This window comes from Phyllobates terribilis, unplaced genomic scaffold (assembly GCF_046119375.1).
Source record: "Phyllobates terribilis strain yellow unplaced genomic scaffold, ASM4611937v1 Scaffold_181__1_contigs__length_3860067, whole genome shotgun sequence".
In the NCBI taxonomy this organism is placed as follows: Eukaryota; Metazoa; Chordata; class Amphibia; order Anura; family Dendrobatidae; genus Phyllobates; species Phyllobates terribilis.
In genome coordinates, this window is record NW_027362941.1 from 2,926,840 (window position 1) to 2,944,689 (window position 17,850).

The 17,850-nt window shown below is 42.6% G+C and overlaps 1 protein-coding gene across 2 annotated transcripts in view; it reads left to right on the plus strand.

The window, feature by feature from the left end:
* The window catches only part of XKR8 (XK related 8), a 98,812-nt gene extending 81,392 nt beyond the window's left edge, over positions 1–17,420 (plus strand). The window contains exons 3-4 of one of the 2 annotated variants that reach the window (XM_073664977.1): positions 13,602–13,656; positions 16,406–16,500. In XM_073664977.1, the coding sequence (XP_073521078.1) occupies positions 13,602–13,645 (44 nt within the window). In that variant the 3' untranslated portion in view covers positions 13,646–13,656; positions 16,406–16,500. Of the gene's footprint in view, positions 1–13,601; positions 13,657–16,405 lie in introns of both variants that reach the window. The other variant, XM_073664975.1, reaches the window with a different exon arrangement.
* Positions 17,421–17,850: the final 430 nt, after the last annotated feature.

Sequence of the window (17,850 nt, forward strand, 5' to 3'; positions counted from 1 at the left end):
TACTCACCTCACTCCTCCTCACCTGCTGGCACTGCTCCGGACTCCAGCCTCATCCTGCTCTGCGCTGCCTGTGATGGCTCAGGGGAGGGCACGGTGGAAAGATGTCACCGCACCCTCTGACCTGAGACATCACAAGGAGCGCACAGCAAGAAGACAGCGGATATGAGGAGGCACGAGGAGAGGTAAGTATCCGGCTGCAGGGGTTCTGAGCAAGCAAGGGCGGGCGCTGACATCGCTCTCCTCCCCCCATAGCCCGGCGGGGTGCCCGACCACAAGTGGGACACCCCGCCTGCTCAGGGCCCCGGCATCTGCCCGGCGTATAAGACGACCCCCCCACTTGGAGGCATGTTTTTCAGGGCAAAAAAGTCATCTTATACGCTGGCAAATACGGTAAGTAGGTTGAAGGTTTTATTAGTCAAACCTACTGACTTGTCTCCAAACAATAATGCTGCTGGATCAGGCCGGACAGACTCCCCCATAATATCCCTAATAAAGGATTTAACCTCCTGCCAGAAAGTTATCACCAGAGGACAGGACCACCAAATATGTTTCATGCCTCCTGGGGCATTGCACCCTATGAAACATTTATCTGTGACATTAGGATACATTTTATGTAGTTTTACCAGGACATAGTAGGCTGTGTGTAGGACTTTCAATAATGTCTCAGTAAGTGAAGTCTGATTACTACCTTTTGATAAGAAAACATCACAACATGGATTCCATCGATCAATGGCCATAGTGATTCCTAGATCGTTTTCCCATTGCTCTATACACTGTAGTTTTTCTTCTGCCTCGGGAAGGTTAAATATGGAGTATAGTAGTGAGAAAATCCCTCGCCCGAAAGGGTTGAAAATGCATTTGCGCAGCCTTATAATATAGGGAGAAATTGGGAAGTGATACTCCTTCTTGTCGCCTATGATAGAACATAATTCGTTGGGATATCCTGGGGTGTTTTAGTGAATGTATGTCTGAAAAGATCTTACTAGGTATTACTATAGATAAAGATCTAAATAGGTATAAAAAAACGTGGTAGTGTTACCATTTTTATTGGATTAATACAGCCTAGCCAGGAAAGGCATGAGGATGTCCACTTGTTGAGGTCAGTCTGGAGTTGCTGGATTAACCCCTTTCTGACATCTATACGTATTAATACGCATCTATGCCCTAGGCCTATTGGACCAGATACGTATTAATAAGCCCTGGTGATGGCGCTAGCACACAGGCTGTGCGGGCGCGATCGCCGCCGGGTGTCAACTGATTGATACAGCTGACACCCGGTGCTAACTGATTGATACAGCTGACACCCGGTGCTAACTGATTGATACAGCTGACACCCGGTGCTATGTGCTATGAGCGGTCCCGCACAGTGCCCAGCACATTAACCCCTGAAGTGCTGCGATCGAAGTCGATCGCAACATTCTGGGAGCAAGGGGAGGTAAGCACTTATACTTACCTCCTCTCCGACATCCCACGCCGTCTCTGCAGATTCCAATGGTTGTCATGTCACCAGACAGCAAGAAGTTACTTTGATCATGCGCAATGCATGATCAAAGTAACCTCTCTGTGCAGCACTGACAGGCTGTATAGCACAGGGATGCTCCCTTCCGAGCACTCCCGTTTGCCCCCACATATTGTGCTCAGGAGAATTTGCAAAACAAATTTTCGGATCCATTTTTTCCTGCTATCCTTGCGAAAATAAAAGAATTGGGGTCTAAAGTAACATTTTTGTGAAAAAAGTTAAATGTTCAGAATTGTAAAAATTGGCCTGGTCATTAACGTGCAAACCACCCTCGGGGGTAAAGGGTTTAAAGGGGCATAGTTCCATTTAAAAAGTGTTAATTTATTTGTGGTTACATTTATTTCCAAATAGGTCAGATAATGCTCCCTTTTAATGAATCCGAATTGGGATATTATATGGTCTTGCATGAAGATAGGAGTGTTGATAAACATTGCTTCAGATTTATTAACATTAATTTTAAGGCCAGAGATAATTTCAAATCTACGTAGAAGGGAGTAGAGGTTTGGGAAAGTTATTAAGGGTTGTGTTACGGTTAAAAGAAGGTCATCCGCGAACAGGCTGACTTTGTAGTCATGACGTGATCCTTGCCCTTGATATACTTTAATATCAGGATGTTCCCTTATGGCTTCTGCCGGGGGTTTGCATAGCTAGTGCAAATAATGCCATTGATAATTGGCAGCCTTACGGTGTTCCTCTCTGTATCTTAATAGGTACCGGTTTGGTAGAAGGGAGTTTTAGGTATGCTGTGGGCGAGTCAAAGTCATTTTAAAGAAGCGATGAGACCAGGTGGGAATCCATATAAGGCTAGGGTATTAAAGAGTTAAGGCAACGAGATGGACTCAAATGCTTTTTCGATGTCTAGTGCCAACATCATTAAGCAGTGTTTTGTTCGTCTTTGCTTTATATGTAATATTTAAGTTTCGCCTAATGTTATCAAGAGCTTGTCTTGTTGGAATAAATCCCACTTGATCGTGGTGAATTAGTGCTGGAAGTAAAGTATTTCTTCTTTGAGTTACTATTGATGTCAATATTTTAAGATCTGAAGTGATATAGGCCTATGATTTTTTTGTTAGAAATGGGTCTCATTTGGGTTTAGGTATTACACTCGCATGTGCCATATAAAATTCTGGGGGCATCTGGTTGCCCTGTAATAACAAGTTATAGCATTTCTTGATGTGGGGGAGGAGGACTTCATAACATTTTTTTGTAATAGATGGCTGTAAGATCATCAGGCCCTGGAGATTTTCCATTTTTAAGGCGTTTTATTTCTAAAATGATTTCTTCATCTGTTATTTCTGAAAGAAGTTGTTGGGCTGCTGAATCTGAGATTTTAGGCAAATGTATGTGTTGAAAAAAAATCTTGCATCAGTTGTGGGGTAGGGCACTGCGGCGCCGAATAAAGCTTCTGATAGTATATGTGGAAGGCATCATAGATTTTATTAGGATGGGATGTGGTATGGCCATTGGCATCCTTTATTGAGAAGACTGTGTTTAAAGAATCTCTTGGTCTAGCCTGAGCCCATTTTAAGGTATTTTCAGTTTTAGTGGATAGGACTGCATCTAATTGGAGTTTTACCTCCTGTATCAGCTTATGTAAGTATAAGGACGGGGAAGTTTAGTTCACCACTTCTAGTTTTCATAGCTTCACCTTTAGGCTATGTGCCCACGTTGCGGACCTGAAGCATATTTTTTACGCTTCTCCCTGGTGGGAAAATCGCATGCGGATATTACATGCGGTTTTCCCGCCAGGTAGAAGCGTTTGTGAGGCGTCTTTGCATGCATTTCCGCATGCGGGTTATCAAGCACTTCTCCAAGCATCACTTGGAAAAGTGCTTGACAACTTGTTCAGAATGGTAAAAAATAAAAAAATAAACTTTATACTCACATTCTGATGCATTCTCTGCCCCGTCCGGAGGCTTGAGCGGCTCACGCTGTTGTGTGCAGGACCTGCGGTGACGTCATTGAGTCATGTGGTGGGTCACATGACTCAATGACGTGGCAGGTCCTTCAGACAACAGCGCGACGGAGGGAAAACATCAGAAGATAAGTATAAACTTTATTTTATTCTTTTTTTTACAGGTTCTTTGGTACTCAGGTCTGGATGAGAGACTCCTCTCCTCCAGACTTGGGTACCATCCGCACATTGATTCCGCTGCGCTTCCGCAAAATTAATGAACATGCTGCGGATTTTTGACCGCAGCATATACGCTGCGGAAAAATCCGCAGCATGGGCATTGACATTGCGGAATGCCATTGGGGACCATGGGGTGCGGATATACATGCGTTTTTCAAGCGTTTACGCTGCGGAAATTCCGCAGCATATACGCTTGAAAAACGCTACGTGGGCACACAGCCTTAGACTAGATTGGAGTTCTGACCTTTCTTTTTTTACTTTGGGACACCATTTTAATTAGTGTTCCTGTGATATATTTTGTATGTGCCTTCCAAGTCATGCCTGGAGTTACCTCTTCTGTGTTATTAATCAGAAAGAAGTTATCAAGATCATTCTTGATTTGAGCGGCTATAGCTGGGTCAATGATTAGGGCTTCATTTAGTCTCCATTTAAATAGTCTGAAACTATTAATATTAAACTGAAATACTGTTAGAACTGAGTGATGGTCTGACCAGGATGACTGGATGATATGTGAGTATAACACTGATGATACGGAACTGGTCTTTGTTAGTATGAAGTCGATTCTTGAATAGGTCTTGTGTATAGGGGAGTAGTAAGTGTAGCCTATCCTCTGCCCATTTGCTTCCCAGGCTAAATTGTTTTAAGAGTAAATTCATTTTTTTCTTATCTGATTTAGTCACATCTGACCTATTCTGTGCAGTGCTATCCAAGTCAGGGTTCAGGGTAAAGTTAAAATCTCCATATTATATTGTGATATTTAATGGTTGATGGTTTACAATTTTCCTGAACGTATTTAGCTGTGCTGATGTAGGTAAATAGCCATTGATTATGCAGATTTCTTGTCCTTGAAGTGAGCCGAATAAAATAATAAAGCACTCTTCTGAGTCTGAGTAAGAAGTTGTGATTTGCAATGGGAAATTATTTTGGAGAAAGACAGCCGCCACTGTTGTTTTTTTTTTCATGAGAGGAGATGAGAAATCTGGAATAATGTGAGTTAAAGTATTTATGGCAAGAAGAGGAAGAAAAATGTGTCTCTTGTAGACATAGTACGTCAGGGTTATGTTAATCCAACAGCGCTTTTTTATGTTTCGTGGGTGAATTAAACCCACGGACATTATGGGATAAGACCCTACACATAATGATAAAGATTCTGCATAGTATAGTGACCTTTTCTTTTATTTGAGGTCTCTTATCACCTGTCAGACTTGACCAGATCTTTGCACCAAAAAAGCATTCGTAGTGTTCAGTGGAATGGTTCCCAATGTTAGAAAAAGGAACACATACTATAAAAAGAAATGGGTGAAGCACCCAACTTGGTTGGTGATGTGGTATACCATATTAACAGGGGGATCCCAAACAATCGCCAAGTATGGGCAACATGTTAAATCCCTGAACTTGAGCCTAACAGGTCATAGGTCATATCAATTCTAGTCCTAGTATTATTAAATAATATGCAGGCTTAACTTATCATGGTAGTTAACAGTATTAGTCAATTTGCAAGAACATAACTTGTGAGGAATATTTTCAATCACAATATATCTCAGAAAAAACAGAGTTTATAAGATATTTGAAAGGGAAATAGCCTGACATTAAACCTAGTAGCAGCGGGGATGCAGTTCATATGTGCAGCTCTTTGTATAAACTATATACTGGTAAAACCTTGAAAGGGTAGCTTCTAACATCTAAACAGATCCCAGCTGTAAAGAATCAAGATCGATGTGTCATCAAATCAGTCATGATGTAGAAAGTCATACGATGATCTTAATTGTGACAAAGCAGAGGTCTTTGTTCGTTCAGATCAGGTAAAACATGTAGGTCGGCTCCTTGATCTGCCTGCCTCCTTCCATTCTCTTGCTGGGCGTTCTGCATGTTGTTGTAGAGAGAACTGATCTTCCTTTAAAGCATCAGCGGTGGTATCCATTTTTTTCTCCAGGTCAGATTGCGCAGTGAAATTTCATTAAGTTGAGCTGTGAAAGTCTCCATGGCTGAGGCTAGCTCGGTTCTAAAGGTTTCTTGCATACTTTTAAGCAACATTGATGTCGTTATTATAAACTCAGATTGGGCTCGCTGTTCTGTGTCAGTGGCTTCTTTTTCCACTTGTGGCATATCAGGCGAAGGGAGAGGGACTGCAGCAGATATGGAGGTTCTTCTCGCTGATGACGCCATGAGGAGGTCTGTGATGGGGCGGTTTGCCTTTTGTTTCGACGCCCCTTTTTCGGCATTACGTGTATTTAAGAAATTGAACCCACGTATGATAAGTTTTCTGCTATGACGTCAGAGTACTAGGATTATTACTATTATAGCACCATTAATTCCATGGCGCTTAACATGTTCAAAAGGGGGTATACATAGCAAACAACAAGTGCAATAATTTGAACAAAAACAAGTCAGTGACTGGTACAGGAGGAGAGAGGACCCTGCCTCCGAGGGCTCACAATCTACAAGGGATGGGTGAGGATACAGTAGGTGAGGGTAGAGCTGGTCATGCAGCGGTATGGTGGACCGTTGGTTACTGCAGGTTGTAGGCTTGTCGGAAGAGGTGGGTCTTCAGGTTCCTTTTGAAGGTTTCCACGGTAGGCGAGAGTCTGATGTGTTGGGGTAGAGAGTTCCAGAGTAGGGGGAATGCGCAGGAGAAATTTTGTATGCGATTTTGGGGGAAGAAGAGATAAGAGGGGAGTAGAGAAGGAGATCTTGTGACAATCAGAGGTTGCGTGCAGGTAAGTACCTAGACTAGGTCACAGATGTATGGGGAAGACAGGTTGTGGATGGCTTTGTATGCCATGGTTAGGGTTTTGAACTGGAGTCTCTGGGTAATGGAGAGCCAGTGAAGGGATTGACAGAGAGGAGAGGCTGGGGAATAGCAGGGGAACAGGTGGATTAGTCGGGCAGCAGAGTTTAGGATAGATTGGAGGGGTGCGAGAGTGTTAGAAGGGAGGCCACAGAGCAGGAGGTTGCAGTAGTCGAGGCGGGAGATGATGAGGGCATGCACTAGTGTTTTTGCAGGATGTGCTAGATGCCTGCGGACAGTCATCCAGGGTATGGAACTCAGCCCCTCATTTTAGCTCCAGTTGAGGCCCGCATATGTGCCCTTAGTGGGCTAATTTTTGCTTGTGATAGCTAATGTAGTCAAGCAATTGAGGCACTGTGTGGCAGTGTGCTTATCTGAGGAATTTATGCCAATTTAGGAGTCCTGTGGTTTCTTTGTAGCTGGAAATATGGTTTGATCAGATGGCCAGTAGGTGGCTGCAGATTGTAAACCAACAGCATATAAGTTGGAAACAATGGATTGTATTTATGTACAAACAGGCCTTAAATTAACAAGTATAGGGAGGCACATATTTTATAGCCAGGTGATTTTCCTGTGGCTGTCTTCCAGTGAGGGTTATCCTGAACCAGATAGCAAATTCAGGATCACAGCAGTTATGTTAACAACAGGCTTCCTGCAGAAGCAGCTGCTAGGAGGGGAAATCCCCAACTCAGTACTCACAGTTACTCAGCTGCAGGCTGTAACTTAAGTTTCTCCTGTTCAGGGGTCCTCTGTCTTCAGTCTACAATGATCTCCAGGCGCAGGGTTGCTGTGGGTCCCAATCTCACTAGGGCATCCAGACCTCCTGTGCCCGAAGAAGCAGCACACATCCACAACTGAGCTCCCAAGACCTCTCCCCGTAAGATTTCCTGCACCTCTAGATCTGGTAGGTGCAGGCAGGAAAGGCTGTGGCTTCAGACCTGTATGTAGGCCGCAATGGTTCTTCTTTCTTCTTGATGTTGGGGTGGCCTCAAAAGGGTCAAGAAGGTCTTCTTAAGTGATTGCAGGGTGTCTAATTGGTAGATGGCCCTTATTTTCTTCGATTAAACTTGGATTTTGATGTTTGGGTCTGGAGCTCACATCAGCAGCATCCAGCTAACTTGATTTCCTGGGGGCATCTTACTTATGTTTATGTAATGGTATTCAACCTTTGCGTCTCCTCCTGTGCGATATTATACCCAAGTCTGCCTGAGTGTGTCCTAGAGTCTGCATATTGTTTATATTATCTGTTTACCATAGGTCCCTATGGCAGAATCATGTTAAAAATCTTAGCTACAAGGTGCCATGTTTTGAAAAAAAGAGAAACCAGGAGTAGAATGGTAGAAAGCAATAGAAATTTTAATAATTATATTCAATAAATACACATCACATCATAAATACTCTAGTCATGGCATGGATAAATGGAAGGTGCATGCTATCAAGAAAAACACACAGCGCTCATTAGCTCATAAATCCCCAACCATTGCATTGGGTGAAAGCAAAGGAAATGGGAAAGAGCAGGGCAAGGCAAACCAACTGGAAAAGCAATATCGACTAAGGGAAAATAGCGATATCAGCTTAGGACAGCAGTCTGTCATAGTAACTTGCAACCCTAGTCAATGAACATCAAATGCCTTACCACAAATAAATAGAGAGCACTGGGAAGATGGTAATCCGTGGCAAGGTGGTGCCCCAACGTACGTCTCGCCTGGGAATCATTAGCCTTTTCAAGAGGCATGATCAGTCATGAGTGTAAGGACCTTTAAGTACACACTCAGTGTGGTCATGTGGTGCACCACATGACCGCAAGTTAATTAACGGCGGTACAGGACCTGAAAGTAGCGTTATGGGTGGTGGGTGGCGCATGCGCCGCCGGTACTTCGTCGCCCGCGCGCGAGCCCTGGGGGTCCTATGTGCAAGTGTAACATCACCTAGAATAAAGTTTTGAGTTGAAAACTGTTTGATTTCAGTTTGTAATAACCTGCTAATGCTTATAATTTCAAAAATGACCATTTTTTTGTTCTTTATTAAAATGAAAATGTTGAAAACTCTGCTGTGCATAATAATTTGGAACATGCATTTTGACTGCAGTTTAAGTTTTTTATTTTTTTAAAAATATACTGTTATCATAGGCAGTTTGTACAAAAACCTTTCAATTGTACTCTAATAGTTATTTGACTGGAAAATTACAATGACTGCAATTCATATAGGTAATTTGGGAAAATCTGAGAAAATATTATTTGCATAATAATATGTAACACAGTGTAGTCCTCCATACAGTACAATGGCCACACATAGTGCCCCATACAGAATAATGGCCCCACATAGTGCTCCATACAGAATAATGGCCCCACATAGTGCTCCATACAGAATAATGGCCACACATAGTGCCCCATACAGAATAATGGCCCCACATAGTGCTCCATACAGAATAATGGCCCCACATAGTGCTCCATTCAGTATAATGACCCCACATAGTGTTCCGTACAGAATAACGGGCCCCGCAGTCCTCTGTACAATATAATGGGCCGCGCATAGTCTTCCGTCCAGAATAATGGGCCGCGCATAGTCCTCCATACAGAATAATGGGCCTCGCATAGTGCTCCGTACAGAATAATGGGCCCCACATAGTGCTCCGTTCAGTATAATGACCCCACATATTGCTCCGTACAGAATAATCCTCTGTACAATATAATGGGCCGCGCATAGTCTTCCGTCCAGAATAATGGGCCGCGCATAGTCCTCCATACAGAATAATGGGCCCCGCATAGTGCTCCGTACAGAATAATGGGCCCCGCATAGTGCTCCATACAGAATAATGGGCCCCGCATAGTGCTCCGTACTGTATACATTGCCCTGCATAGTCCTCCGTACTATATACATGGCCCCGCATAGTCCTCCTTACTGTATACATGGCCCACATAGTGCTCCGTACTGTGTACATGGCCCCGCATAGTGCTCCGTACTGTATACATGGCCCCGCATAGTGCTCCGTACTGTATACATGGCCCCGCATAGTGCTCCGTACTGTACCCATGGCCCCGCATAGAGCTGCACACAGTATACATGACCCCGCATAGTGCTCTGTACTGTATACATAGCCCCGCATAGTGCTGCACAAACTATACATGACCCCGCATAGTGCTCCGTACTGTATACATGACACCGCATAGTGCCGCACACAGTATACATGACTCCGCATAGTGCTGCACACAGTATACATGACCCCGCATAGTCCTCCTTACTGTATACATGGCCCACATAGTGCTCCGTACTGTATACATGGCCCCGCATAATGCTCCGTACTGTATACATGGCTCCGCATAGTGCTCCGTACTGTATACATAGCCCCGCATAGAGCTGCACACAGTATACATGACCCCGCATAGTGCTCTGTACTGTATACATAGCCCCGCATAGTGCTGCACACACTATACATGACCGCGCTTAGTGCTCCATACTGTATACATGACCCCGCATAGTGCTGCACACAGTATACATGACCCCGCATAGTGCTCTGTACTGTATACATAGCCCCGCATAGTGCTGCACACACTATACATGACCGCGCTTAGTGCTCCATACTGTATACATGACCCCGCATAGTGCTCCGTACTGTATACATGACACCGCATAGTGCTGCACACAGTATACATGACCCCGCATAGTCCTCCGTACTGTATACATGACCCCGCATAGTGCTCCCTACGGTATATATGACCCCGCATAGTCCTCCGTACTGTATACATGGCTCCACATAGTCCTCCCTACGGTATATATGACCCCGCATAGTCCTCCGTACTGTATACATGACCCTGCATAGTGCTCCACACAGTATACATGACACCGCACAGTGCTGCACACAGTATACATGACACCGCACACTGCTGCACACAGTATACATGGCTCCGCATAGTGCCCCTCACAGTATAATGGCCCCAGATTAAAAAAAATAAATACTCACCTCTGCCATTCCAACGCTGATCCCTACTTACCTATGGGCCCACGGGCCATCCCCCTTTCACTAGCGCGGCGGCCACTCTCCTCTGCGCACACCCTTCTGTCAGGCAGCGCGCCCTCCCGTCAGGCCACGTGCTCTGATGGGAGGGTCCGTGCAGAGGAAAGTGGCCACGGCAGTATATTGAGGTGATGGCTGACGGCCCAAAACCTCTGCTGGAGGACCGGCTTGGGGGGCATTTGCCCCTCTGCCACCCAGCCCAGCCCGCCCCTGCTTATGCCCATGTTATTTCATATAGGATCCCTATTTTCGATATCTCTCTCATAACATCTTGGTCATACTGGTACTGTATATTTGGGGGAATATGTCTGAATGAATTGTACATGGCTCTTCACTATATAATGACACTGCAAGTGTTTTACATCTGCCTATTGCATCTTGAAATGAAGTGTTCATATAGCAAGTATTGTTAAACAAGTTTGTCACCAACAGACTTGTTATAGATTGGCTCAATGCAAACCTTGCTTTGCATGTCTTATGCATATCAAATCTGAGGTTATGACATTTCTGTTTACAATATGTCCATGTTTTGAGTTTAATATACATGAGGTTATGGTTGCACAATGCACTTTATTTTGTGTATCTAGTGCACTTTTTAGTAATATACCAAATTGACTAACCATGTACTAATATTTTTGGATCTGGAACCATGGGATAGGATCACCTAGCTTATATCTAGACCAATTTGGTTGTCTGTCTGCATATAGTCATTTTTTGTGCTTTTTAAATGTTTAAGATTCTTTTTCTGCCTTGTTTTTGTTATTTTGGTATTAATAAATAAAACATTATTTGAGATGATCACTATGGTCTACATACAGTCATATGAAAAAGTTTGGGCACCCCTATTAATCTTAAGCTTAATGTTTTATAAAAATTGGTGTTTTTGCAACAGCTATTTCAGTTTGATATATGTAATAACTGTTGGACACAGTAATGTTTCTGCCTTGAAATGAGGTTTATTGTACTAACAGAAAATGTGCAATCTGCATTCAAACAAAATTTGACAGGTGCATAAGTATGGGCACCCTTATCATTTTCTTGTTTTAAATACTCCTACCTACTTTTTACTGACTTGCTAAAGCACTTTTTTTGGTTTTGTAACCTCATTAAGCTTTGAACTTCATAGCCAGGTGTATGCAATCATGAGAAAAGCTACTTAAAGTGGCCACTTTGCAAGTTGTTCTCCTGTTTGAATTTCCTCTGTAGAGTGGCATCATGGGCTCCTCAAAAAAACTGTCAAATGATCTGAAAACAAAGATTATTCAACATAGTTGTTCAGGGGAAGGATACAAAAAGCTGGCTCAGAGATTTAACCTGTCAGTTTCCACTGTGAGAAACATAGTAAGGAAATGGAAGAACACAGTGACAGTTCTTGTTAAGGCCAGAAGTGGCAGGCCAAGAAAAACATCAGAAAGGCAGAGAAGAAGAATGGTGAGATCAGTCAAGGACAATCCTCAGACCACCTCCAGAGAGCTGCAGCATCAACTTGCTGCAGATGGTGTCACTGTGCATCGGTCAACTATACAACGCACTTTGCATAAGGAGAAGCTGTATGGGAGAGTGATGCGAAAGAAGCCGTTTCTGCAAGCATGCCACAAACAGAGTCTGCTGAGGTATGCAAAAGCACATTTGGAGAAGCCAATTTCTTTTTGGAAGAAGGTCCTGTGGACAGATGAAACCAAGACTGAGTTTTTTGGTCATACAAAAAGGCGGTATGCATGGTGGCAAAAAAAACACAGCACTCCAAGAAAAACACTTGCTACCCACAGTAAAATTTGGTGGAGGTTCCATCATGCTTTGGGGTTGTGTGGTCAATGCTAGCACTGGGAATCTTGTTAAAGTTGAGGGACGCATGGATTCCACTCAGTATCAGCAGATTCTTGACAATAGTGTTCAAGAATCAGTGATAAAGTTGAAGTTACGCAGTGGATGGATCTTTCAGCAAGACAATGATCCAAAACACCGCTCCAAATCTATTCAGGCATTTATGCAGAGGAACAATTGCAATGTTCTGGAATGGCCATCCCAGTCCCCAGACCTGAATATCATTGAACATCTGTGGGATCATTTGAAGAGGGCTGTCCATGCTCAGCGACCATCAAACTTAACTGAACTGGAATTGTTTTGTAAAGAGGAGTGGTCAAAAATACCTTCATCCAGGATCCAGGAACTCATTAAAAGCTACAGGAAGCGACTAGAGGCTGTTATTTTTGCAAAAGGAGGATCTACTAAATATTAATGTCACTTTTCTGGTGAGGTGCCCATACTTATGCACCTGTCAAATTTTGTTTGAATGCAGATTGCACATTTTCTGTTAGTACAATAAACCTCATTTCACGGCAGAAACATTACTGTGTCCAACAGTTATTACATATATCAAACTGAAATAGCTGTTGCAAAAACACCAATTTTTATAAAACTTTAAGCTTAAGATTAATAGGGGTGCCCAAACTTTTTCATATGACTGTATATCTTTTTTCCTTCTTTCTGATCCTGGTGATGTATTCATGTAGGTTCTAGCGACCCATCTACTGATGATGGTTCTGGTGCCTTTTTTATGTGCTGTTGATGGCTCTTGTGATGTATTCATGTAATAATGATGCTTTTGGTGATGAATATAGCACCAGAACCATCATCACTATGTTAATAAATGACCAGAGCCATCAATAGTACATGAATACTGCATCTGAACAACCATCAGTACACAAAGATGTCACCACAACCACTATCAGTACAGGAATACCAGACCGGAACCACCATCAGTACAGGAATATGACAACAGAACCAAAATCAGTTTTGTTGCAATATATGTGTTGCATGACTGATAAGAAAACCATCAAACGTATATGGGGTCTGTTTAGCTTCCATTGGGGTATTCGCCAAATGCTGCATGCCTTAATTGAAACCAAACAGCCCCCATTATAGTTAAGTAATATTAGTTTCTATGACTGTCTTTGGGTTTGACATTTAAAATATAGGATGTCCGGAATCAATATCGCTATTTTTCCCTGGTATCCAGTAAATGGTCTGCAATCAATGAATGATTCCATATTTAACTATGAAAACACTTCATGTTGAAACTCACCTCTAAATTATAACACTTTTTTTTTTTTACTTTTGCTGTGTTTTTTTTTGTGTGAAATAGGTAACAAATCTAGTGGAAATGGTCGTCAGAGCTCCTTACCCTGACCCATCGGCGGGTGAGTGGAGGGGGTGCGTTAGGGGTCCTGTTGCCCTAATCTCTGATCCATTCCTTTACATGGGGGCTGAGGGTTCATGGGGAAAGGGGGGGTGCCATCGTCATCATCTGCCTAGGGCACCACACTACCTTGTCCTGGCCCTGCTCACAGGGACCTTATTTGAAGGGTGAGTCATCTGTGCTCCCATCTACCAGCACTCTCTAACCATATGGGAGGTTAGACAATGAGATCAAAGCCGTATCATTACATCTCACACACAGAGAAACCTTAAGCTATTGTGAGGGCTTGTTCTTATTCTGCAGTGTTACTTCCTGTTAAAGATTGGTCAGCATCATACAGGGAGAAGTAGTACACGTCCCCAGTGAAAACTATTTGAGAACACCCACTTGGATTTATCAAAAGCTAACTCATTAAATGCCAAATATTTTTTTTGACATCTCCGCATTGGAGAAGCCCAAAAAATTTTTATTTCGCTCTGCAGCCACAATATAATTTTTTTTAAAATCCCATCATAAATAGTTGCACAACCAGACTCCAGTTTAGCATTAGCTTTAAAGGAAATCTGACATGAACCCAAAAGTTTCTGCAGGTAAAAAGTTACAATGCAGTTTTACGGAAAATGCATCTACCGGCAAAAAAAAAATTACTTTATTCCTCCCAGTAGCTGCTGATTCAGAGGCATGTCCAGAGTAGTTACAGTCACCGTTTACAGCATTGTGAATAGCAGCTGTAAGCATGCTCTGGTGTAGAGCGAGCTGTCAAAGTGCCAGGGTGTGCTCACATCTACTGCTCACAATGCTGTGAACGGTGCCTGTAGCCGCTGCGTGCCTACCTCTGAACATTGTCAGCTCTCAGAGGAATAAAGTAAATTTTTTTCAACAATTGAAAAATGTAAAGTTTTTTTTTTTAAAATATCATGCTTTTAATGAAGTAAAATATGAAAAATAATTTTAAAAGGTGTGGTATTTCCACTTTTAAACACTAGGGGGCATGAAAATCGACGTGGGGACCCCTCTTTGTTTGGTAATCAGCCAAGGTAAAGCAAACAGCTGTGAGCTGATATTATCGAGCTGGTCTTTGGTTATTGAGACCTTCCCAGCCTAAAAATACTAACTCGCAGCCGCCCCAGAACTGGCACATCAAATTAGATGCGCCAATTCTGGCACTTTGTCCAGCTCTTTCCGATTTGCCCTGGTGCGTTGGTAAATCGGAATAATGGTGGTTAGGGTTGATGACAGCTGTGAATTGTCAAATATCACAGCTGGCATGAAGCCCTGGTGTAAGTAATGGAGAGGTGTCTCAGTCAGGGTCACAGCTAGAGGCAGGAGAAGCAGCCTCAATACGAATGCAGGCTCCTATTTCCAGGGGCTGCTGTATTTGAGGTGTCCAAGTGTCATGCTTAGACACTTACCCCCAAATGCAAATATTAATACCCCTTTCTCCCTGTGAAATCACTCTCTCTGCCTCCAAACCTCTCATCACCCCTCCCCTATATTACTCACAAGGAGCAAGAGCTCACACTCTAGCCAGTTGTTACTATGCAAATATCATGTACAAAAGAGGTGGCAAACTCAATTCTCCAGGCTAATTACCATACAAATGGACAAAGGAGTACCAGAGACCTGTGATAAATAGACACCTGAGCATAGGGGCCAGAGATTGAAAGAAAGAGGAAACGGCTCATTAAGCCTCAAAAGGAAATCTACCCTACCCTACACATCCCCATTTGCACATGTGTTCAATCTGCAGTCTTGCAGACACAGACATGAAATATGAAATATCGGAAGTTCTATAATTCCGATTGTGATGGGACACATTTTTAGTGGAGGGGTTAGCTAAGGAACAGTACGCATATTTTTCTTTATCTGTACGCTCCGCCAGTGAGCTATAACGCAAAAATACAAAATAACGGACAGCAGCGATGTCATGTCTGGTTTCTTAAGAAAAGTAAATTCGCAATAAAAAATATGGTATTACTTGCGAACTTTGGCAATCAACCAGCGAGAAGTTAAATTAGAGATTGTAATAAAACCATGAAGCAGCCCATGTGAGGTCATCACAGGGGGAGTGTGTGGGCTGGGCCCCCCCTTCGGCAAAAAAATATCCAGCTGAAGATGGGTCTGTACTCATGGCAGGAGATACATATTTTGTAAGCACGGGTCCCGTTCCATAACAGTCTATTGGAGCGCCTCCCCTCCAGCTAAACTGAATAGTCTCTGCGATCTGTCTTGTAACTTCTTCTGTTAATCCCTTTTTATTTTGTCTAACTATATATTATGTATTGTATCCCTTTGTAAAACCTTTTGTATATTTTTTCATAAACACTGCCACCATTTGGATTAAATATAAAATGTAATAGTTCTATTTCTTGTGCTCTGTAATCGTTCCTCTCCCGAAGCCCAGAAAGCAGGCGTCTGATCAGGTCTGTATTATATTTTAAAACTGATCAGTGTTTGCAGCGAATAATCTTAATTGGTTTATTGTGAAACTGGCAGTGATCGTACGGGGGCGTATACACATATTCCATGCGTTGGAATTCGGAGGTGTGTACGCCTAACACTCACTGCTCGCTTGCCGGTAACTACATAGTAAGTAATCGGGATCGTGCATGTGCGAATCCCTGACAAATTGGTGGCAGTGGTGGGATATTGTATGATCCTGCCGGTGTCGCCCTGACAGGGGACATTTTTTACCTTTAAAGAAACTGTAAGATGATGCTACAAAACTAACTCCCTTGTTTGTTTTTTAGATGTCAGCATTTCCGTGTCATTTATCTGTATCAGCTGGGCAATTCTGGATTACCATCAATCACTGAGACTGTTCCTAAAGGGAAAGCAGAAGCTTAGCATCCTTTCTTCAGCCATCTACTATTTATGGAACTTTTGCCTAATCTCATCCCGTATCCTATGCATCACACTCTTCACAGTCACTTTCCATTGGATGATTGCTGTGCACTTTATTTTGCTCTGGTCAGCTTTCTTTCTATGGGCTACACTGCAGAATACAACATTTATGAAGCACAAATGCCTAGAAATTGGCTACAGGGCTACAGTGGCCATAATTCTTTACTTCTCATGGTTTAACATTGCAGATGGAAGAACACTCTACAGATGTTTTGTATACCATGTGTTCATCATCATAGACAGTGTTATGCTTGTCATGACTTGGGTAATATGCAAGTCTTCATCCATTTTGGATAGTTATGGAACAATTATTATTGTAACAAACATAGTATTTATTGCTGTAGGTCTTGTTTTCAGGTTGCTTTATTATATGTATCTACATCCCAATGTTATCAATGAATCAGAACAGTACTATGACCTACCAGATGGCATAAAAGAGACAGGAACAAATAGAGAGTTACTTTCAGGAGTCCAGACTGGGCAAATAAATTATAGAATTACCAAATTAGCAATGCAGATATACTAGGAATGGCTATGTTTTCCATATTTAACAATTCTAAATCACTCCAGTCCCTTGATATGGTACTAGATATCAATAGTGATTCATGTAAACAAGACACAGTATAATGGTCCTCAGAGCTTCTCATTTCTTGATTACAGGCCTTCTGGAAAAACAAGGCATAAAATCCTCAACAGGAACACATCTGATACAGCTACTTTACCCTCAAGAAACTAGTCAAAGAAAGAAACAGATATTTGTTGTATATCTAAAAATTTGAGAGACATCCAAGACCAAAATATATACAGTACAGACCAAAAGTTTGGACACACCTCATTTAAAGATTTTTCTGTATTTTCATGACTATGAAAATTGTACATTCACACTGAAGGCATCAAAACTATGAATTAACACATGTGGAATTATATACTTAACAAAAAAGTGTGAAACAGCTGAAAATATGTCTTATATTCTAGGTTCTTCAAAGTAGCCACCTTTTGCTTTGATGACTGCTTTGCACACTCTTGGCATTCTCTTGATGAGCTTCAAGAGGTAGTCACTAGAAATTGTCTTCTAACAATCTTGAAGGAGTTCCCAGAGATGCTTAGCACTTGTTGGCCCTTTTGCCTTCACTCTGCGGTCCAACTCACCCCAAACCATCTCGATTGGGTTCAGGTCTGGTGACTGTGGAGGCCAGGTCATCTGGCGTAGCACTCCATCACTCTCCTGCTTGGTCAAATAGCCCTTACACAGCCTGGAAGTGTGTTTGGGGTCATTGTCCTGTTGAAAAAT